Source organism: Heloderma suspectum, chromosome 3, assembly GCF_057233095.1.
Source record: "Heloderma suspectum isolate Gila_16-S chromosome 3, 16-S_ref, whole genome shotgun sequence".
NCBI lineage: Eukaryota > Metazoa > Chordata > Lepidosauria > Squamata > Helodermatidae > Heloderma > Heloderma suspectum.
The window spans coordinates 324,695,632-324,714,451 of record NC_139460.1 but is presented as its reverse complement, the minus strand read 5'-3'; the positions used below and the strand labels follow the sequence as shown (position 1 = coordinate 324,714,451).

At 43.7% G+C, this 18,820-nt stretch overlaps 1 protein-coding gene across 6 annotated transcripts in view; it reads left to right on the top strand.

Moving 5' to 3' along the window:
- ARMC9 (armadillo repeat containing 9) overlaps positions 1–18,820 on the top strand; it is a 144,014-nt gene that overhangs the window by 47,942 nt on the left and 77,252 nt on the right. For all 6 annotated transcript variants that reach the window (XM_084847731.1, XM_084847730.1, XM_084847733.1 and 3 more), the window contains 4 exons: positions 12,868–12,902; positions 16,465–16,576; positions 17,484–17,576; positions 18,297–18,387. In XM_084847731.1, the coding sequence (XP_084703857.1) occupies positions 12,868–12,902; positions 16,465–16,576; positions 17,484–17,576; positions 18,297–18,387 (331 nt within the window). The remainder of the gene's footprint in view (positions 1–12,867; positions 12,903–16,464; positions 16,577–17,483; positions 17,577–18,296; positions 18,388–18,820) is intronic.

The following is an 18,820-nucleotide window of genomic DNA, read 5'->3' as shown; positions in this document are numbered from 1 at the left end:
GAACCTTTTTTCCACCACAGGCTGCTTTCCCTTGGAGGGAAATGTTTCGGGGGCCACATGGGATGGGGCCAGAGTCACTCCACACTCTTTCTCTCATAAGAATCTTAAGATTTTTAAGCGGGGCAGGAGTAGGGGGAAGGAAGTGTTGATCAGTCTTTTATATACATAGAGCTAGAGCTACTCCATCCTCTGTCTGTCTGTCTGTCTGTCTGTCTCTTTCTCTCTCACACACATGGAGGGAAAAGCAAACTCAGGCACCAGTTCCTAAAATTAAATAGTGTTTCTTATAATGGTCTCTCCTAGAGATGTGAAGACCTGGAAAAAAATCAGGAAAATTCAGGGAAAAACATTTCTCCGTTTTTTTCCTCAAGGACCATTTTTGTTTTCCCCCGAAAAGTTGGAAAAATTGAAAAAATCGAACAAAATTGATTGTGAAATATTTTCCTTTAGAATGATGAATAGAATGTTTAAGACAAGGTGTTTATATATTGTTACCCAGGCTTTCCTCCCCACAAATGATTTCTAAAAACTACATAATAAAAAAACGTTTATAGAAAGACTAGGGGTGCAACATTTCTGGAAAGAATGACAGCGTGGGGGAAAATGTTTTTTTTAATCCTCTCTGTAAGATTCCCAGCATAGTTATTTGTTCCATTCCTGGTTAAAATTATTGACCCAATGTATCTTTTACTGACAGACATTTAGGGAGGCTCCAAACCTAGCTCGGTTTTCCAGCATGTAAGTAGAGTGGCCATAACGTAATATGGAAGAAAATGTGCATTATTGACAGTTTGGTTTTGTTCTATAGAGTCCTATGTTTCTGGGCTTGTTCTGGCTAGCTGCTGTAGCAGTCAATTAATGTAACTCTGATGAAGAACAACATGTGAAAGCCACTGCAGGTCATCTTGCCACTGCTAGCAGATGTGACAGAGCAGCATGTGGGTTATCCCTCCTGTGTGTTTTTTTTTTAAGTTAACGTTGATGCTGGGTCTATAGAACTCACTGCCACAGTTTTTAATATGTTTCTCAATTAGATCCCACAACTAGGGAATGCTGCCTCAGCCTTTTAACTGCTGCTACTAGAATAAATTATCCCTACCTAAAAGTAACTCAGCAGCCTGGTTCCTATGGCATAGGTATGGGATTAATGCCACCACTAGAGACAGCCTTTCAAAGTGAACAAAAAATAAGTTATTAATTAATGGAGAATTATTTACAAAAATGAATAAAATGTCCCTCTTCAAATAATAAGATTGCTTAAAGGTTCTTAAATATGGTTGCTTACCATTCCTAAACGGAATCTTTTCCTACTAAATAAAATCCCTTCAGACCAGATTTTTCTAAACCCCGAAACAGAAACAGGTTTAGGCATTTCCCTAAAGTTCCTTACAAACAGGAACAGATCCTGCACCAGTTTTCCTCTGCCTCCACTTCTTCCTGCTTCTTCTGGCTTCTAGGATGATTCAGATGTTTCAGTGACTATTTGCTGGTCAGAGATAAAATAAGAACCTATGTATAACTTGGTTTAAGTAATAAATTTAAAAGTATTGTTTATTCAGACAATAATTACAAATTTACTGAGTTTACTTTTTAAGTGTTTTATTTTATAATTTTATGAGAAAACCAAGCTTTAAATAATATATTGTATGTTTCTACAGCAGTCTTCCCCAACCTGGTGCCCTCCAGATGTTTTGAACTACAACTCCCAGTATTCCTGACTACTGGCCATGCTGGATGGGGCTGATGGGAGCTGACGTCCCAAACATCTGGAGGGCACCAAATTGGGGAAGGCTGTCCTAAAGCAACAAAATGAATTTATGTCTCTTAAAATGCTCAAAAATATACCTATTGCGTTTTTTTTTTATCTTTTTCATTTTTGGGGAATGAATTATCTTTATTCCTGAAAGTCATAAGCCATCACAATTGGATATATTCAAAATAAAATAAAATACAAATAGGACAAGCTAAAATGGAATACCATAAAATAGTAAGATAAAATACAGTAAAAATGGTAAACAGAAATACAAGAGTAAAAACAGTATAAAAATGCAAGATCACAATTGACATGGCTCAAAAGTCCCCCAACAGGATACTAGACCAACACATATAAAGGAGAACAAAATTTATATGGGCCCCACATTGGGATGCAATTATGGATGGTTTTGGTGCCTAGCTCTTAACTTACTTGCAGCCAGGGCAAATTTTGCAGCCAGAGCAGTAATATATACATTATTGTCAGCCAACAAAATACAAATTTGATCAAGGGGAGGTCTATCAGATAAAGAGTGGAGAATGTATTCAAAAATTTTTGTCTAGGGCATCGTAACCAATGTTGGATGTCCTCCACTTCGCCTGAGTCAGAGATGCAGAGTGTTTGGTGCTCAGGAATATTATTAAATTTTTCTTCTAAATAGGTTGAGGGCATACACTGAAAGCGCAGAACTGTAAATGCTCTTCTGAGTGGCGCCAGAGTAAAGTTAGCAAAATATTGCTCCAATCTGAAACATGTATATATTGGGTACCAAGAGGAGTATGCTGTTGAGAAATTAGATGTAGGTCCCACCATTTGAAATCAAGGTGGATTTTTTATTTAATGAGTTGTTTAACTCTGTTAGAGGCATAGTTTAGTAGGGCTCCCATATGAATCCCATAAGAACAGAGAATCGTAGCAACTGAATTTGCCCAGGAGCTTTGGGCCAAAGATTGTTGTTGTTTTAGGAAACATTTTTTGGGGAGATGGGTATCACTCATGCTAATCAGCTTCAGCCAGTACAGGGCTAGAGGAGCATGTGCACCAGTCTGTAAAGAGAGTAACCCTGTTTCAGCCCCGAAAAAAAGGAGCAGGTGTGCCTTTAGAGACAAACAACAGAGATTTTAAGAAGGAGTTCTGCACAACTTCCAGAGAGGAGACTTTACTATAGCCCCAGATTTCTGCACCATACAATAATTGTGGCATAATCTTCTTCTGGAATACCTCAACTGTAGGAGCAACTAAGCTTCCCCTTAAATCTGGAGAACCGCAGTAAGGAATGAGTAGCCTGGGTAGATTTCAGTTTAACTGCGTGCAGGTGTAGCTTCCAAGACAGTTTTGAGTTAAAACCCAAACCCAGATATTTAAAATAGCATTGTTGTTCAATGGGTTTGTTGTCCAGTCTCCAGCTGTAGGGTTTTCCCTTCTTCCCAAAGATGAGGACTTTTGCTTTAGAATGGTTGACTGTTAACTGCTCCTTTGTGCAAGAGACACTCAACTTGCTCTAAAGTCTCAGCCTCCCAATTAAGGTAGCAGAGACCATAACGTTGTTGTTGTTGTTGTTGTTCAGTCGTTCAGTCGTGTCCGACTCTGCATATAAAAGAACTGAGAGTTTGACTCCCTGAATGGAAACTGGAAAGTATTCTAAACCTCTGAGTTCTTGAACAGTGTAATTGATATAAAAATTGAATTAAAAGGAGAACAACAACAGTAAGCATCCCTGACAGACTCCCCTATTGGTAGGAATATTATCAGTTAACAATCGATTTGCTCCAAGTCTGACTCTAATGAAAGTATTGGTGGGCAACAACTGAATTTTAAAAAGCGGCCTTCTATCAATATTGTTGTTGTTGTTGTTCAGTCGTTAAGTCCTATTAGTGGCAGCTACCTTTTGCCAAAGGCATCCTCTGGCTATAAGGTCGAAGGCAGAGCTGAATTCCACAAAAGCAGCAAATAGCTCTTTTCTGCCGTTTTGTGAATATTTTTGAATCAAATGATGAAGGACAAAACATTGATCTATTGTGGATTTACTCTTCATAAACCTTGCTTGTTCTAGCCCAGGACTCCAACCTATCCAACAGATGTTTTGAATACAATTTAGACAGAATATTCAATAGACTAATAGGTCTAAAATTCTTCGGGTCTGTCTTGGAACCTTTTTTATGAATGGGGAAAACTATGCGTACGCCCCATCTCTGAGGGATTTTCCCATTGTTGTTGTTGTTGTTCAGTCGTTCAGTCGTGTCCGACTCTTCGTGACCCCATGGACCATAGCACGCCAGGCCTTCCTGTCCTGTGCTCTCTCCCGGAGCGTGCTCAAGTTCATATTCATTGCATCGGTGATGCTGTCTAGCCATCTCATCCTCTGCCGTCCCCTTCTCCTTTTGCCTTCAGTCTTTCCCAGCATCAGGGTCTTTTCCAGAAAGTTTTCTCTTCGCATTAGGTGGCCAAAATATTTGATCCTCAGCTTCAGTATCTGTCCTTCCAATGTGCACTCAGGGTTGATTTCCTTTAGGATTGACTGATTTGACCTCCTTGCTGTCATACTGATTAACAGTGTAACAAGGACTGGGGACCACCAGCCAGTGTTTGATCTGAATAATTCTCCGGGGAGCATATCTTATCCAGGGGCTTTTTTAACCAATAAAAAATTAATCAGGGTGTTCATTAGGGGATAGTGGTTCCCATTCAAGACAGCAGGAAAGCACAGATATGTCCATGCTATAAGGAGGGTTCAAAATGGTCCCAGAGGATGGATTTAAAAGGGAGGCAAAATGAGTGTGCCATTGTGCAGAGGTGATTCGGTTATCGATAGGACCGTTTGTACTTCTTGTCCTTTTTGCCACCAGAGCCCAGAATCTAGTTGAGTCCCTTTCTATGGTTGCCTAGCCTAACTCCATCCAAGAGTGTCCAATGTACTCTGCTTATTTTGCCTGAGTAATTTTTATACTCTCTACGCAGATGTATATAGAGCCTGTAGTTTTCTGATGAATCTTCCCATGTCAGTTTTCTTATAGCTCTTGCTAGGATGTGCTTCTGATTGACACATTGCTCATCTGGATACTTGGCTTTAGGGCTAATCACAATAGGTCTAATTTCCTGGAGTAGTTTATCAAAAATTTCCAAGGGATCTGTGTGAATCAAGAGTTGGTCTGTTAGAAAAAGAATCTTAGGGGACATAGTTGTTGTTGTTCAGTCGTTCAGTCGTGTCCGACTCTTCGTGACCCCATGGACCATAGCACGCCAGGCCTTCCTGTCCTGCGCTCTCTCCCGGAGCGTGCTCAAGTTCATATTCATTGCATCCGTGATGCTATCTAGCCATCTCATCCTCTGCCGTCCCCTTCTCCTTTGGCCTTCAGTCTTTCCCAGCATCAGGGTCTTTTCCAGGGAGTTTTCTCTTCGCATTAGGTGGCCACAATATTGGAGCTTCAGCTTCATTATCTGTCCTTCCAATGAGCACTCAGGGTTGATTTCCTTTAGGATGGACTGATTTGACCTCCTTGCAGTCCAGGGGACTCGTAAGAGTCTTCTCCAGCACCACAGTTCGAAAGCATCAATTCTTCGGCGCTCAGCCTTCCTTATAGTCCAGCTCTCACAGCCATACATTACTACTGGGAAAACCATAGCTTTGATTAGACGGACCTTTGTCGGCAAGGTGATGTCTCTGCTTCTTACTATGCTGTCTAGGTTGGCCATAGCTTTCCTCCCAAGGAGCAAGCGTCTTTTAATTTCATGGCGACAGTCACCGTCTGCGGTGATCTTGGTGCCCAAGAAAGTAAAATCTGTCACTGCTTCCATTTCTTCCCCTTCTATCTGCCAGGAAGTGATGGGGCCAGATGCCATGATCTTAGTTTTTTTAATGTTGAGTTTCAAACCAGCTTTTGCACTCTCCTCTTTCACCCTCAACAAGAGGCTCTTTAGATCCTCTTCACTTTCTGCCATTAGGGTGGTATCGTCTGCATATCGGAGGTTGTTGATAATTCTCCCAGCAATCTTAATTCCGACCTCTGATTCATCCAACCCGGCATTTCTCATGATGTACTCTGCATATAAGTTAAATAAGCAGGGTGACAGTATGCAGCCTTGTCGTACTCCTTTCCCAATTTTGAACCAATCGGTTGTTCCATGTCTGGTTCTTACTGTTGCTTCTTGACCGTCGTACAGGTTTCTCAGGAGACAGGTAAGGTGGTCTGGTACTCCCATCACTTTCAGAATTTGCCACAGTTTGTTGTGATCCACACAATCAAAGGCTTTAGCGTAGTCAATGAAGCAGAAATAGACGTTTTTCTGGAATTCTCTTGCTTTCTCCATGATGCAGCGAATGTTGGCGATTTGATCTCTAGTTCCTCTGCCTCTTCTAAATCCAGCTTGTACTTCCGGTAGTTCTCGGTTCGCATGCTGCTGAAGCCTAGCTTGTAGGATTTTGAGCATCACCTTGCTGGCATGTGAAATGAGCACAATGGTGCGGTAGTTTGAACACTCTTTGGCGTTGCCCTTCTTTGGAATTGGAATGTAAACTGACCTTTTCCAGTCTTGTGGCCACTGTTGAGTGTTCCAGATTTGTTGGCATATTGAATGCAGCACTTTAACAGCATCATCTTTTAGGATTTTAAATAGCTCGGCTGGAATACAGTCATCTCCTCTAGCTTTGTTGTTACTAATGCTTCCTAAGGCCCACTTGACTTCACTCTCGAGGATGTCCGGCTCAAGTTCAGTGAGCGCACTATCATGGCTATCAGGGACATTTAGATCTTTCCTGTATAGTTCTTCCGTGTATTCTTGCCACTTCTTCTTAATCTCATCTGCTTCTGTTAGGTCCCTGCCTTCTTTGTCCTTTATCATGCCCTTCTTTGCACAAAACGTTCCCTTGAGATCTCCGATTTTCTTGAAGAGATCTCTAGTCTTTCCCATTCTGTTGTTTTCCTCGATTTCTTTGCATTGTTCATTTAAGAAGGCCTTCTTGTCTCTCCTTGCTATTCTCTGGAACTCTGCATTCAGTTGGGTATATCTTCCCCTTTCTCCCTTGCTTTTCGCTTCCCTTCTTTCCTCAGCTACTTGTAAAGCCTCAACAGACAGCCACTTTGCTTTCTTGCATTTCTTGTTCTTTGGGATGGATTTCGTTGCTGCCTCCTGAACAATGTTACGGACCTCCGTCCATAGTTCCTCAGGCACTCTGTCTATCAGGTCTAATCCCTTAAATCTATTCCTCACCTCCACTGTATATTCATCAGGGATATGATTTAGGTCATACCTGAATGGTTTAGTGGTTTTCCCGACGTTCTTCAATTGAAGCCGAAATTTTGCAAGAAGCAGCTCATGATCTGAGCCACAGTCAGCTCCAGGTCTTGTTTTTACTGACTGTATGGAGCTTCTCCATCTTTGGCTGCAAAGGACATAATCAATCTGATTTCGATATTGACCATCTGGTGACGTCCATGTGTAGAGTCGCCTCTTGTGCTGTTGGAAAAGAGTGTTTGCTATGATCAGCGTGTTCTCTTGGCAAAACTCTATTAGCTTTTGTCCTGCTTCATTTTGTACACCAAGGCCATGCCTGCCTGTTATCCCGGTGATTTCTTGACTTCCTACTTTAGCATTCCAATCCCCTATGATGAAGGGGACATCTTTTTTTGGTGTTAGTTCTAGAAGGTGTTGTAGGTCTTCATAGAACCGATCAACCTCAGCTTCTTTGGCCTCAGTGGTTGGGGCATAGACTTGAATTACTGTGATGTTGAATGGTTTGCCTTGGATTCGTACTGAGATCATTCTATCATTTTTAAGATTGTACCCCAGTACTGCTTTTCCCACCATTTTGTTGACTATGAGTGCTACTCCATTTCTTCTAAGGGATTCTTGCCCACAATAGTAGATATGATGGTCACCTGAATTAAATTCGCCCATGCCTGTCCATTTGAGTTCGCTGATTCCCAAGATGTCGATGTTCAATCTTGCCATCTCATGTTTGACCACCTCCAGCTTACCTTGATTCATTGATCTGACATTCCAGGTTCCTAAACAATATTGTTCTTTACAGCATCGGATTTTCTTTTCACCACCAGACACATCCACAGCTGAGTGTCCTTTCGGGTTTGGCCCAGCCGCTTCACTCTTTCTGGCGCTACTTGGAAATACCCTCTGCTCTTCCCCAGTAGCATATTGGACACCTTGCGACCTGAGGGGCTCATCTTCCGGCATCATATCTTTTAGCCTTGTGATACGTTCCATGGGGTTTTCTTGGCAAGAATACTGGAGTGGGTTGCCATTTCCTTCTCCAGTGGACCACATTTTGTCAGAACTCTCTGCCATGACCTGTCCGTCTTGGGTGGCCCTTCACGGCATAGCTTATGGCTTCACTGAATTACGCAAGCCCCTTCACCACAACAAGGCAGTGATCCATGAAGGGGTAGGGGACATTAGGAAGGAATTTATAGTTGCCCGTACCCGCCCATTCCAGCATACCCTTTTATTTCCTTGAATTATTAAATTCTTGGGAGGAGTCATCAAATTTTCTTGAGGGGGTATTGGGCTAAACAAAGGGAGGAGAGATAGTTGGATTGGTATATGATCACTCTCAGGTTTGACCTGAACATTCAAATTGAGAAAAGAAGAGTTGGCTGCTTGTGAGAGGATCAGATAATCTATCATGCTTTTACTTTTTTTTACTTTTTTGTTGTCTCCCGGGAGGACGGATTAGAGATGTGACTGAAAGGTTGCCTGCACTCATAAAGCCCACTGACAGGTATCCCTTTCTTCTCATCCATGTGGGAACAAATGATACCGCCAAGCGGAGCTACAAAGAGATCACGTCAGACTTTGAAGCTTTGGGAAGGAAACTCAAGAACTTTGGGGCCCAGATAGTTTTCTCATCCATCCTTCTAGTAGTTAGAAGAGGGATAGAAAGTGAACGAAAAATACTCTGGGTGAATGACTGGCTATGAAGGTGGTGCCGACGAGAGAGATTTGGATTCTGGGACCATGGGCTATACTTCCTGGAAGATGGGCTGTTGGCAAGGGACGGGTTGCGCCTCACAAAGGATGGGAAGAATGTGTTGCCCACAGCATGAAGAACATCAGGAGGGCTTTAAACTGAATTCTGCAGGGAAGGGAGATGTAAAGTTGGGGGTAACAAGGGACGAAGGCTCATGCACCGCAACGGAGAGAACAGCTCTAATAGCGCCCAATAATAGTCTTCAGACACATGTAGGAAGAAAGCCAGACTATGAAGCCCATGATCTTCGATGTCTATATACTAATTCCCAGAGTGTGGGAAACAAACAGAACGAACTTGAACTCTTAATACAGGAGGGAAATTATGACTTGATAGGTATAACTGAGACTTGGTGGGATGACTCTCATGACTGGAATACAGCAATTGAAGGATATAACTCCTTCAAAAAGAACAGGAGGAACAGAAAGGGAGGTGGGGTTGCATTGTACGTGAAAAATACATATCTCTGCACAGAAATACAGGAGGAGGAGCTTGGTAGCCCCATCGAGAGCATCTGGGTTAAAATGAATGGATCAAAGAATAAAAGGAACCTGGTGGTCAGAGTCTACTACCGGCCACCCAATCAAGGAGAAGATGAGGATGAAACTTTTGAAAAGCAAATAGCCAGTGTTTTAAGGAAGCATGATGTAGTAGTAATGGGGGACTTCCATTTTCCTGATATTTGTTGGGAGACAAATTCTGCAAAACATGGCCCCTCCGGGAAATTCCTGACTTGTGTGGCGGATAACTTCCTCCTACAGAAAGTAGTGGAAGGAACTAGAGGATCGGCTATCCTTGACTTGATCCTAACCAACAGAGAAGACTTAGTGGATAAAGTAGCAGTTACAGGAACTCTGGGGGAAAGTGACCATGTTGTACTTGAGTTCTTGGTTCTAAGGGAAGCAAAAGCCGAGTGTAGTCAAACGCGTACCTTGGATTTTAGGAAAGCTGATTTTAATAAACTCAGAACAATGATCAGTAAGGTCCCATGGCAAGCGACTCTAATGAGAAAAGGAGTCCAAGATGGGTGGGAGCTTTTAAAAAAGGAAATTCTCAAGGCACAATTACAAACCATTCCAACAAGAAGAAAAGGTGGAAGACAACAGAAGAAGCCAATGTGGCTTCACAAAAAACTTAAGAGATGACCTGAAAACAAAAAAGGACACATGTAGGAAGTGGAAAGAAGGCCAAGCAACAAAGGAAGAGTATAGGCAGGTAGCACAGAATTGCAGGGAAAGTGTCAGGAAGGCTAAAGCTGAGAACAAGCTGAGGTTAGCGAGGGATGCTAAAAACAACAAAAAGGCTTTCTTCAGCTACGTACATAGTAAAAGACAGAGGAAAGAAATGGTTCAGCTATTAAATAAGGATGGCAAAATGATAACAGATGACAAAGAAAAGGCAGAGGTGCTCAATTCCTACTTTGTCTCAGTCTTCTCCCAAAAAGAGGGTCTATGACCTCCCTGGCAAAGGCGAAGTACAGGCTGAAGGGGCAGGATTGCAGCTTGAGATCGATAGGCATATGGTCAAGGAACACCTCATTACTTTGAATGAGTTCAAATCTCCAGGGCCAGATGAACTGCATCCTAGAGTCATAAAGGAACTGGCAGAAGAACTCTCAGAACCGCTGTCTATTCTCTTTGAGCAAACATGGAGGATGGGTGAAGTGCCAGATGACTGGAAGAGGGCTAATGTTGTCCCTGTATTCAAAAAGGGTAAAAAGGAGGAACCTGGGAACTACAGACCAGTCAGTCTGACATCAATCCCTGGGAAAATTCTGGAGCAGATGATAAAACAATCCATCTGCAAGCACCTTGAAAACAATGCAGTGATTACTCGAAGCCAACATGGATTTGTCAAGAACAATCCTGCCAGGCGAATCTGATCTCATTTTTTGATCAAATAACCTCCCTTGTGGACCATGGGAATGCTGTAGACATCATATACCACGACTTCAGCGAAGCTTTCGACAAAGTGCCCCATGATCTCCTGATTAGCAGATTGGTTCAAAGTGGGCTAGATGAAACAACGATCTGGTGGATCCACAGTTGGCAACAGAATTGGACTCAAAGAGAGCTTATCAATGGGACCTTCTGAAACTGGGGAGAGGTAACGAGTGGGGTACCGCAGGGCTCAGTCCAGGGCCCAGTGCTCTTCAATATTTTTATTAATGACTTGGCTGAGGAGGTGCAGGGAATGCTGATCACATTTGCAGATGACACAAAATTGAGCAGGATAGCTAATAATTTGGAAGACAGAAACAAAATTCAAAGTGATCTGGATAGACTGGAGCGCTGTGCAGAAAACAACAGAATGACATTGAATAGGGATAAATGCCAAGTTCTGCACCTAGGAAAAAGAAATCACATGCACAGTTACAAGATGGGGGATACTTGGCTCAACAACACTACCAGCAAGAAGGATCTTGGAATTGTTGTCGATCACAAGCTGAATATGAGCCAACAATGTGATGTGGCTGCAAAAAAGGCAAATGCTCTTTTGGGCTGCATTAATAGAAGCATAGCTTCCAAATCCCAGGAAGTACTAGTTCCCCTCTACTCAACACTGGTTAGGCCTCATCTGGAGTACTGTGTCCAGTTCTGGGCACCACACTTTAAGAAGGATGCAGACAAACTGGAGAGGGTTCAGAAGAGGGCAACGAAGATGATCAGGGGACTGGAAACAAAGCCCTACGAGGAGAGACTGATAGAACTGTGCATGTTTAGCCTTGAGAAGAGAAGACTGAGGGGAGACAGGATAGCGCTCTTCAAGTACTTGAAAGGTTGTCACAGAGAGGAAGGCCAGGATCTCCTCTCGATCACCCCAGCATGCAGGACATGGAATAATGGGCCCAAGTTACAGGATGCCAGATTCCGGCTGAACATCAGGAAAAACGTCTTGACTGTTAGAGCAATGCGACAATGGGACGAATTCCCTAGGGAGGTGGTGGGCTCTCCCACACTGGAGGCGTTCAAGACGAGGCTGGACAGCCATCTGTCAGGGATGCTCTGATTTGGATTCCTGCACAGAGCAGGGGGTTGGACTCAGTGGCCTTGTAGGCCCCTTCCAACCCTACTATTCTACGATTCTGTGATACTCTTGGGTCTTATGTAAGTATATAAATCTGATTCAGGGTCTCTGTCAGACCCGTTACATAGAAACAGATGGAATTGAGAAACAAGGTTAAAAACAGAGTGGCCAGCTTCACTGATTCCCATATCCTTAGAATTTCTGATGGGGAGATGATTTGTTTCCCCTAGTGTTAAGCCCATTTTCTCAGACATTTTATGATTTGTTGGACCCACTCTAGCATTCATATCCCCTGCTATTAAAATTAATGGTTCAGCGTAGGACTCAAATAAAGATGTAAGCACTTGGTCTAAATCAGTCCACCTGAAAGCTCCCTCATATTTGGAGTTCCATGGGAGGGTGGGGGGCGGGAGATATACATTAATCAGAAAATGTTTTTCTATGCTAGGTCAGTCAATTTGAAGATTTAGGATATTACTGCTAGACCCAACATCCATCAGTAGAATAGATGGGTTAGAGTCAACTGAGATCATAGTTGCCAAACCGCCGTGGGGTCGGCCCAATTTGGGGGGGGGGGGGGGTTTCTGGAAGAAAACTGTTTTTTCTCCATGGCTTCAAAATAGCTGTGCTTATTTTATATTATAATCTCTCTGTGTTAAATTTACAAAGCAAGCGTGTGTACCTCAGCATCTCTTCACAGAAAGTAGAACTAATCTGTATTAAGTAATCCTGAGTATGCAACTCTTGCTTAAAAACATAAGAAGTGCTTTGTTGGATCAGACCAGGGCACACCCAGTCCAGCATTCTTTGTGTGAATGCTAGTAATCGACAATGGATGGCAGTCCTCTGGAAACTGACCAGAGTTCTCCCAATGAACTGTCATGCTCTCTGGGTGTCTCCAGATGAAACTGCATTCTTTATTTCACTGATTGGAATTGTTTTGTGTAGTGTCTAGGTTTTGTTGTATTTGTAGACAATCCACATTCTTAACAAATGCCTTATCACCCTTTTTAGGAGAACATTGATAGTCAGACTAGAAAAACACTAGCTGTGGCTGGCTTTTCCTTTATATATTGTGCTTTCTCTTTCTCTCTTTAAACTACAGGCCTCAACAATGTTAAGAGCATCATTAGCCCCTGTGTAAGTAATTTTCTTTTAAATTGTTGTTCTTGTTTGTCACGTTACAACCAAGAATAGTTTGCATCAAGAAATGGGAAGTACACTAAAATGGACTTAGGAGTTTTTAGACAGAAACTTGGAATGGCAACACCTTTCATTCAGAATATCCTCTTGGAGGTGTGTGTACCCATATGAGGGGTTGTAGGCAGAGATACTAGGTTTTTTTTGTTTTGGGGGGTGTTAATTATTACTTTGAAGATTTGCATCTTTTCAGTCAAACAATTCTCAAGGTGGCTTACACAACATGCTATAATAATACAACCCCCTCTTGCTCAAAACTCACACATACACAACCCAGCATCCTTTCGTTCCCCTGCCAGTGGATGGGGCTGGCGTGTCCTTCCCTCCACTTCTGCAGTCAAGTACATTAGCATCAGAACAGAGTGTTCTTTCTGGCAGGAAGTAGGAAAGCAAGCTCCCTGTAGCCGCTCCTTCTCTCGCTGATGGATGGAGCCCATCTGTTCTCCCTCTTGCCATGACAATCTTCCTGTAAGGTAAGGAGTGCAGTCCCCCAGTGGCCCTAGGTCCCCTGGCTGATGGCAGAGGCCAAAATTTGCTTCCCCTCACTTTTGCAGTCAAAGGGCAACGTCTGTTTACTGTAAATCTAAAAATGAATCACAAAACTCCTTTGGTGAGGAGAGGTAATAATACTGGCTTGAAGCATTGCCAAGTCTTGAAAGACAACATTCTGGTCTCCGGGCAGGGCCTCTGGGTGAAACACATGGGTCAAGGGTAGGGATGTCCAGATTTTGTTAATCTGTTCCATCTGTGTCTCACGGAGTGTCAGGCATTTCTCATTCCGTTGTCTGTCCATTGACAGAATTGGATTTTTTTTAGGGATGTATGAGAATTTCATTCTTGTTTGAAAATGCGCACTTGTGTTAATGTGCACTTGCGCTAATACTCATTAGCGCGAGGGCGCACTTGTGCAAGGGTGCATTAACTATACCGCCCAATTTCTGTGCTGCCCAATAGCCAGAGCTCTCTGTAGCATTAGCGCTAAAGAGAACTTTGGCTATTGGGTGGTATGGAAATCTAATAAGTAAAATAATAAATATTGTACATGCTAATGCACATTTGGGCAAATCCACCCCCCTGCCCCCAGGTTTAAAAATGGTCAACAAGTCTGCAGAATCCACACAGCTAGGAAAAAGTAATTCCACTGCAGAATCAATAGGTCAGATTCATAGAAATCTGAACTCATTTGAATCTATTGCAGATTTTTCCGACATCTCTGGCCAGGGGGGCAGCATCCAGAGGATCAGTGGGCTCTGCTTGGCAGATCAGGGCTTAGTCCAACTGTAAAGGGTTGGAGTCTGCATATCAGGGGTAGAACCAGGTGCTAAACAAGTGGTCTAGGGTTATTAGACTTGCTATGCCTAATCCTGACAGATGTGCTAAGCCTGTGTGGGCTGTACCACTTCAGAGTGCAGGTGGAAACTCACATGACTGAATGTTTCCCCATACAAAAAAAGAAAATCTCCACACATAGAAAACTAGCATATCAGGGAGACCAGCTGTAGCCGTCCTTTTTCCCTAATATGCTAATTTTCTGTGTACAAGAATTGTATTTTTATGGATGGAGGCAGATTCAGTCATGTGATCCACCCCCTCCCCACATTCCAGTCTGAATGGAAAGTTCTTCATGGTCTCTGTGCAGCCCCACATAGGTTTTTGTACAGAGCTCCATTCAGGAAGCTTCTGTAGTTAAGCTAGAGTTTTGGTTTATCTACACAGCAGATCAGCTTGTCACATCGTGTGGCTGACTATAGTTCTAAATCCATGGTTGCTTCCAGCATGTTGAGATGCCATGCCTGGCTCCATTCAACAACGTTCAGCATCGACCGCATGCATTGGTCCTCAGCAGCCAGAAGACTGTGCATCATCCTAATCTCCTTTGCTTCAAGGGTCCTGTCAGTCAGGGCCACGGTCTGGGAAGAAGGCCTTACTAGTGGCCAAACCTAGGTCATCAGGTAGATACAAAGACTTTGATGCCACCAAACAGCACCGTTGACTGTCCTGCCATAATCTCCTGGGACCCAGCTGCCCCTGTCTTTGGCTCTCCCTTCAGGGGTTCCTCCATGCACTGGAGAACATCACCTTGGGCCAGCAAGTGCTCACTGTCATCTGACTTGGTTATGTGATCAGAGTTCACCTCTCTTCCTCCAGACGGACTCTGTCACACAATCAACACATCTCCGTTGGAGGAGATCTCCTCCGAAAGGGGGCAGTGAAGCCAGGACCCATCAGGTCCAAAATGAGAGGCTCCTATTCAAGGTACTTCACTGTACTCCAGAAAGACAGGGGCTTCCTTCGTATTCTGGAACTTGGGGATTTGAACACCTTCATCAGACCCAGGAAGTTCAGAATGGTGACCTTTGCCAGCATTCTCTCCTTGCTCTGCTGAGGAGATTGGTTTGCACAGTAAATCTAAAGGATGCCTATTTCGCCATCAGCATCTGGCTGCAACATCACCATTTCCTTCATTTTGCCTTCAGGGACCATGGCTTTATGTATTTATTACATTTATATCCCGCCTTTTTTCCTCCTTAAGGAACCCAAGGCAGTGTACATAGTCCTACTCCTTCTCCATTTTATCCTCACAACAACAACCCTTTGAGGTGGGTTGGGCTGAGAGTCTGTGACTGGTTCAAAGTCACCCAGTGAGCTCCCAGCTCAGGGTCTGCTGCTTGGTGTGTCTGAGAATGGCTTGAAGGCTCCAGTTTGTTAGGGCAGTGCTGGACTTGATCACTGCTTGGGCACTCTTGCTGGAGGACAGAGCCATGAACCTTGCTCAGCTGGTGGACGGCATCCCTGGTGCTCAGACTTCCAGGGCACATCATGCTCAGAGACTTTCGAGCCTCATAACAGTCACTGTAGCAGTCACTCCGCTTGCATGATTGTGCATGAAACCATTGCAGTACTAGTTTATCCAGAATTTCTCCAACGTTCTGGACCCTGAGTCCAAGTTGTTAACATTTCCTCCTGGGATAGCTCAGCTGCTGAAGTGGTGGGTGGCTCCTCACAACTTGCTTTGAGGGATCTGCTTCTCCCTATCGATACTCTCTATCGCAGTGGGGTTGGGGAACATACTGCAAAGGCCTTCACATCAATGGCCCTTGGTCTTCCGCAGAGAGAAACCTCATATAAATGCACTGAAGCTGTTAGCTGTAAAGCAAAGTGCTTTGTGCTTTTTACTACCAAGTTTACAACACAGTTTACAGGTTGTAACAGACAACACTCCTTGAGCACATGAATGGAGGGTGGGGGCTGGGCTCCCACCAAAACTGTAGCCTAGCTGTAGAAATTTCCTAAATGGAGCTTTGCACAGAAGCCCGATGTGTGAATGCACAGATGACCAACTATAGCTACAGGTAAGCAACCTGGCTATTCCTAGCATAGGTTTTCCATCTCGATGAGCATGAGGCTGAATGTCTGCTCTTGTAAAAGTTTCTTGCTTAACTGGGAGCAAAGGGGTCTGCTGTATTTTTCATGAGTGCTCCTTTTCTCATTTGCCATGCAGGAAAATTCAGGAAGTGCCGCTCTTGCCGTCTTTGGATTATGAGAAGCTAAAGAAAGATCTTGTTGATGGAAGTGATCGCCTAAAAGCCTTCTTACTGCAGGCCTTGCGCTGGGTGGGTGAGCTGAAGAAGAGGTAGATTAGTGTGTAATAAGAAATTTGACATCACCCTGTGGTAAACAAGGGATGATGTGAAATTCTAAGTTCTTCAGATTAATTCAGCTCTTTTGCCAAATTTGTCTGTTCCAAGTTCTGCTTGTTCAACAAGTTTCTGCATTGTTCTTGTCTTTGCCTTCATTGAACTGCACTGCTTCATCATTTTGGCTTTGTGGGTTGAGAAGTACCCCCCCCCCCCCAAGCTGGCTTTGAACTTTGAATTAGAAAAGGAGAAATGTGAATTTCATGCAGCAGAAAACCATTTGAGAAGTTGAAAGGCAATCCTGGTTAAGGTGAAAACAGAGGGACTTTTAATGACTTAAGTGCCATTAATTAAATCTGAGCAGCAGAGATGGACTGGCACTGCTTTCTAGAACATCCATCCTTCCTCAGCCATTGTTTGAGCCAGTTGGGAAGAAACAGAGAAACCAAGTGAGTGGATGGCCTTGGGGGTAAGGTGAACCCCTTCACAAAATGTTCCTATGGTGCTGGCTACGCACTTTCACAAGCCTGTGATTTCATTACATGGCCAGGGGACTGGGGTAGGGGGTGGGAATGTGGCTGTTGATCTTTAAAAAAAAAATGAAAGCTTAGTTCCTCTGGATGCTGAGATCTGAGCCCAGACCCGGGCCCAGTACCAGTTCCTTTGTTTGTAAATTCAGAATTCACACAGTTCTGACTGCAGACTCACTGGGCAGCCTTGAGTAAGTTGCTAATCCGTAGGTTCTTTCTAATACTTGGGCACTACTACACGAGATGGTTGTTTGGAAGAGAGAGATGAGGAAGCAGTGTCTCCTTCTTCCTGTGCCTAAATAATTTATCAAATTATAGGAGATTCACAAGTACCCCTTGTGCTTCTTTTATAGCGCTTAACAACATCCCATCCTGGTGAGCAGAGGGACACTGTTCTGCAGGCTTATATCAACAACGACCTTTTGGATTGCTACAGCAACGTCCAGGTTAGCAATGGTAGAATTTTACCTAGATTAGTGTCGGAGCACACAGCTTCCTTATACAAAGCTTGAGGCTTGATCCTTGTATTTCTTGTTAAGACAGCTCTGCTAGCAGGGCTAGAAGGAGCCGTTGCCACTGAGAACTTTGCAGAGCCAGATTTAAGACTAAATTAGTGACCACGCAATTTGCAACCCCATGCAAGCTTTGGCTGCTTCCACGCATCTACATTCCAGGAAATTGGAGTGAGCTGAGCTGGTTACCTCCTCGGGTCCCTGGGATCAACTATGTCAGGCAGCAGGCTGGTCACACAAGGTCCATGCTGGTGAGAGCAGATGTGGCAGGCCTTGGAAACTGGTTGGTGAGGGAGAGAAGCACGCTTAATTGTGCTGCTGCTGTTTTTGCTGGTGACTTGACTGGCTAGGTGCTCTGCACTGCAAGAAAAGCAAAAACAAAACACAGAGCACAAACACCAAACAAGTCAGGTAATGAGGGAGGACTGTTGGGCGGCGGCAGGGGGGTACTCTGCCTCGTGACATCATTGTTCCACCTATTGAAAAAGATCCAGAAGCTCTGCTTTGACCACATCTCTGCTGTGTCATACAGAGGTCTGCCCATGGGTCACCTGCTCATTGAGAGACATACAGACATGCTTTTTATTTAATTTCAGGTTTCAAAGGTTGAATTACAGAATTTCCATAAAGGTTGGGGTTTTTTATCTCTTTCAGAGAAGTGTGTTAATGCTGATACAATCAAAGAGTGAGGTTGTTCGGCAGTATACAGCCAGGCTTATCAATGCATTCGCCTCACTGGCTGAAGGTAAGAGGTGTTGAAAAAGGTAGCTGATTATAGTTGCATAAGTCCTTTATAAGTCCAAAATACAAGGTGAGGTGGGACTGGATCAAAGTACATCTGGATTCAGCTACTGAGGGTATAGAAATGTAATACATGATACATACATACATTTCCTGATGCCCAACTTCAAAGTGGCTTGTGGTAAGCTGATACTGGTCGTGCCTGATATGGCCTGGCCACATTCAAATAACGGATACAGATAACAAGCACCTCCGGTTCACATCTGCAGGCCAGTTGCTGATGTAGATGTCTTTTGCAGCATGACATTCAACTTCTGATCAGCTCAGCCCCCCCATAGATACGTCTTAGGTCATTCTCAGTCTCTCTAGCCATGGCACACATTCGGCTGTTCGCTACCTTATCAACATATTGTCATGTGCTGTCCTTGCAGGGTTTT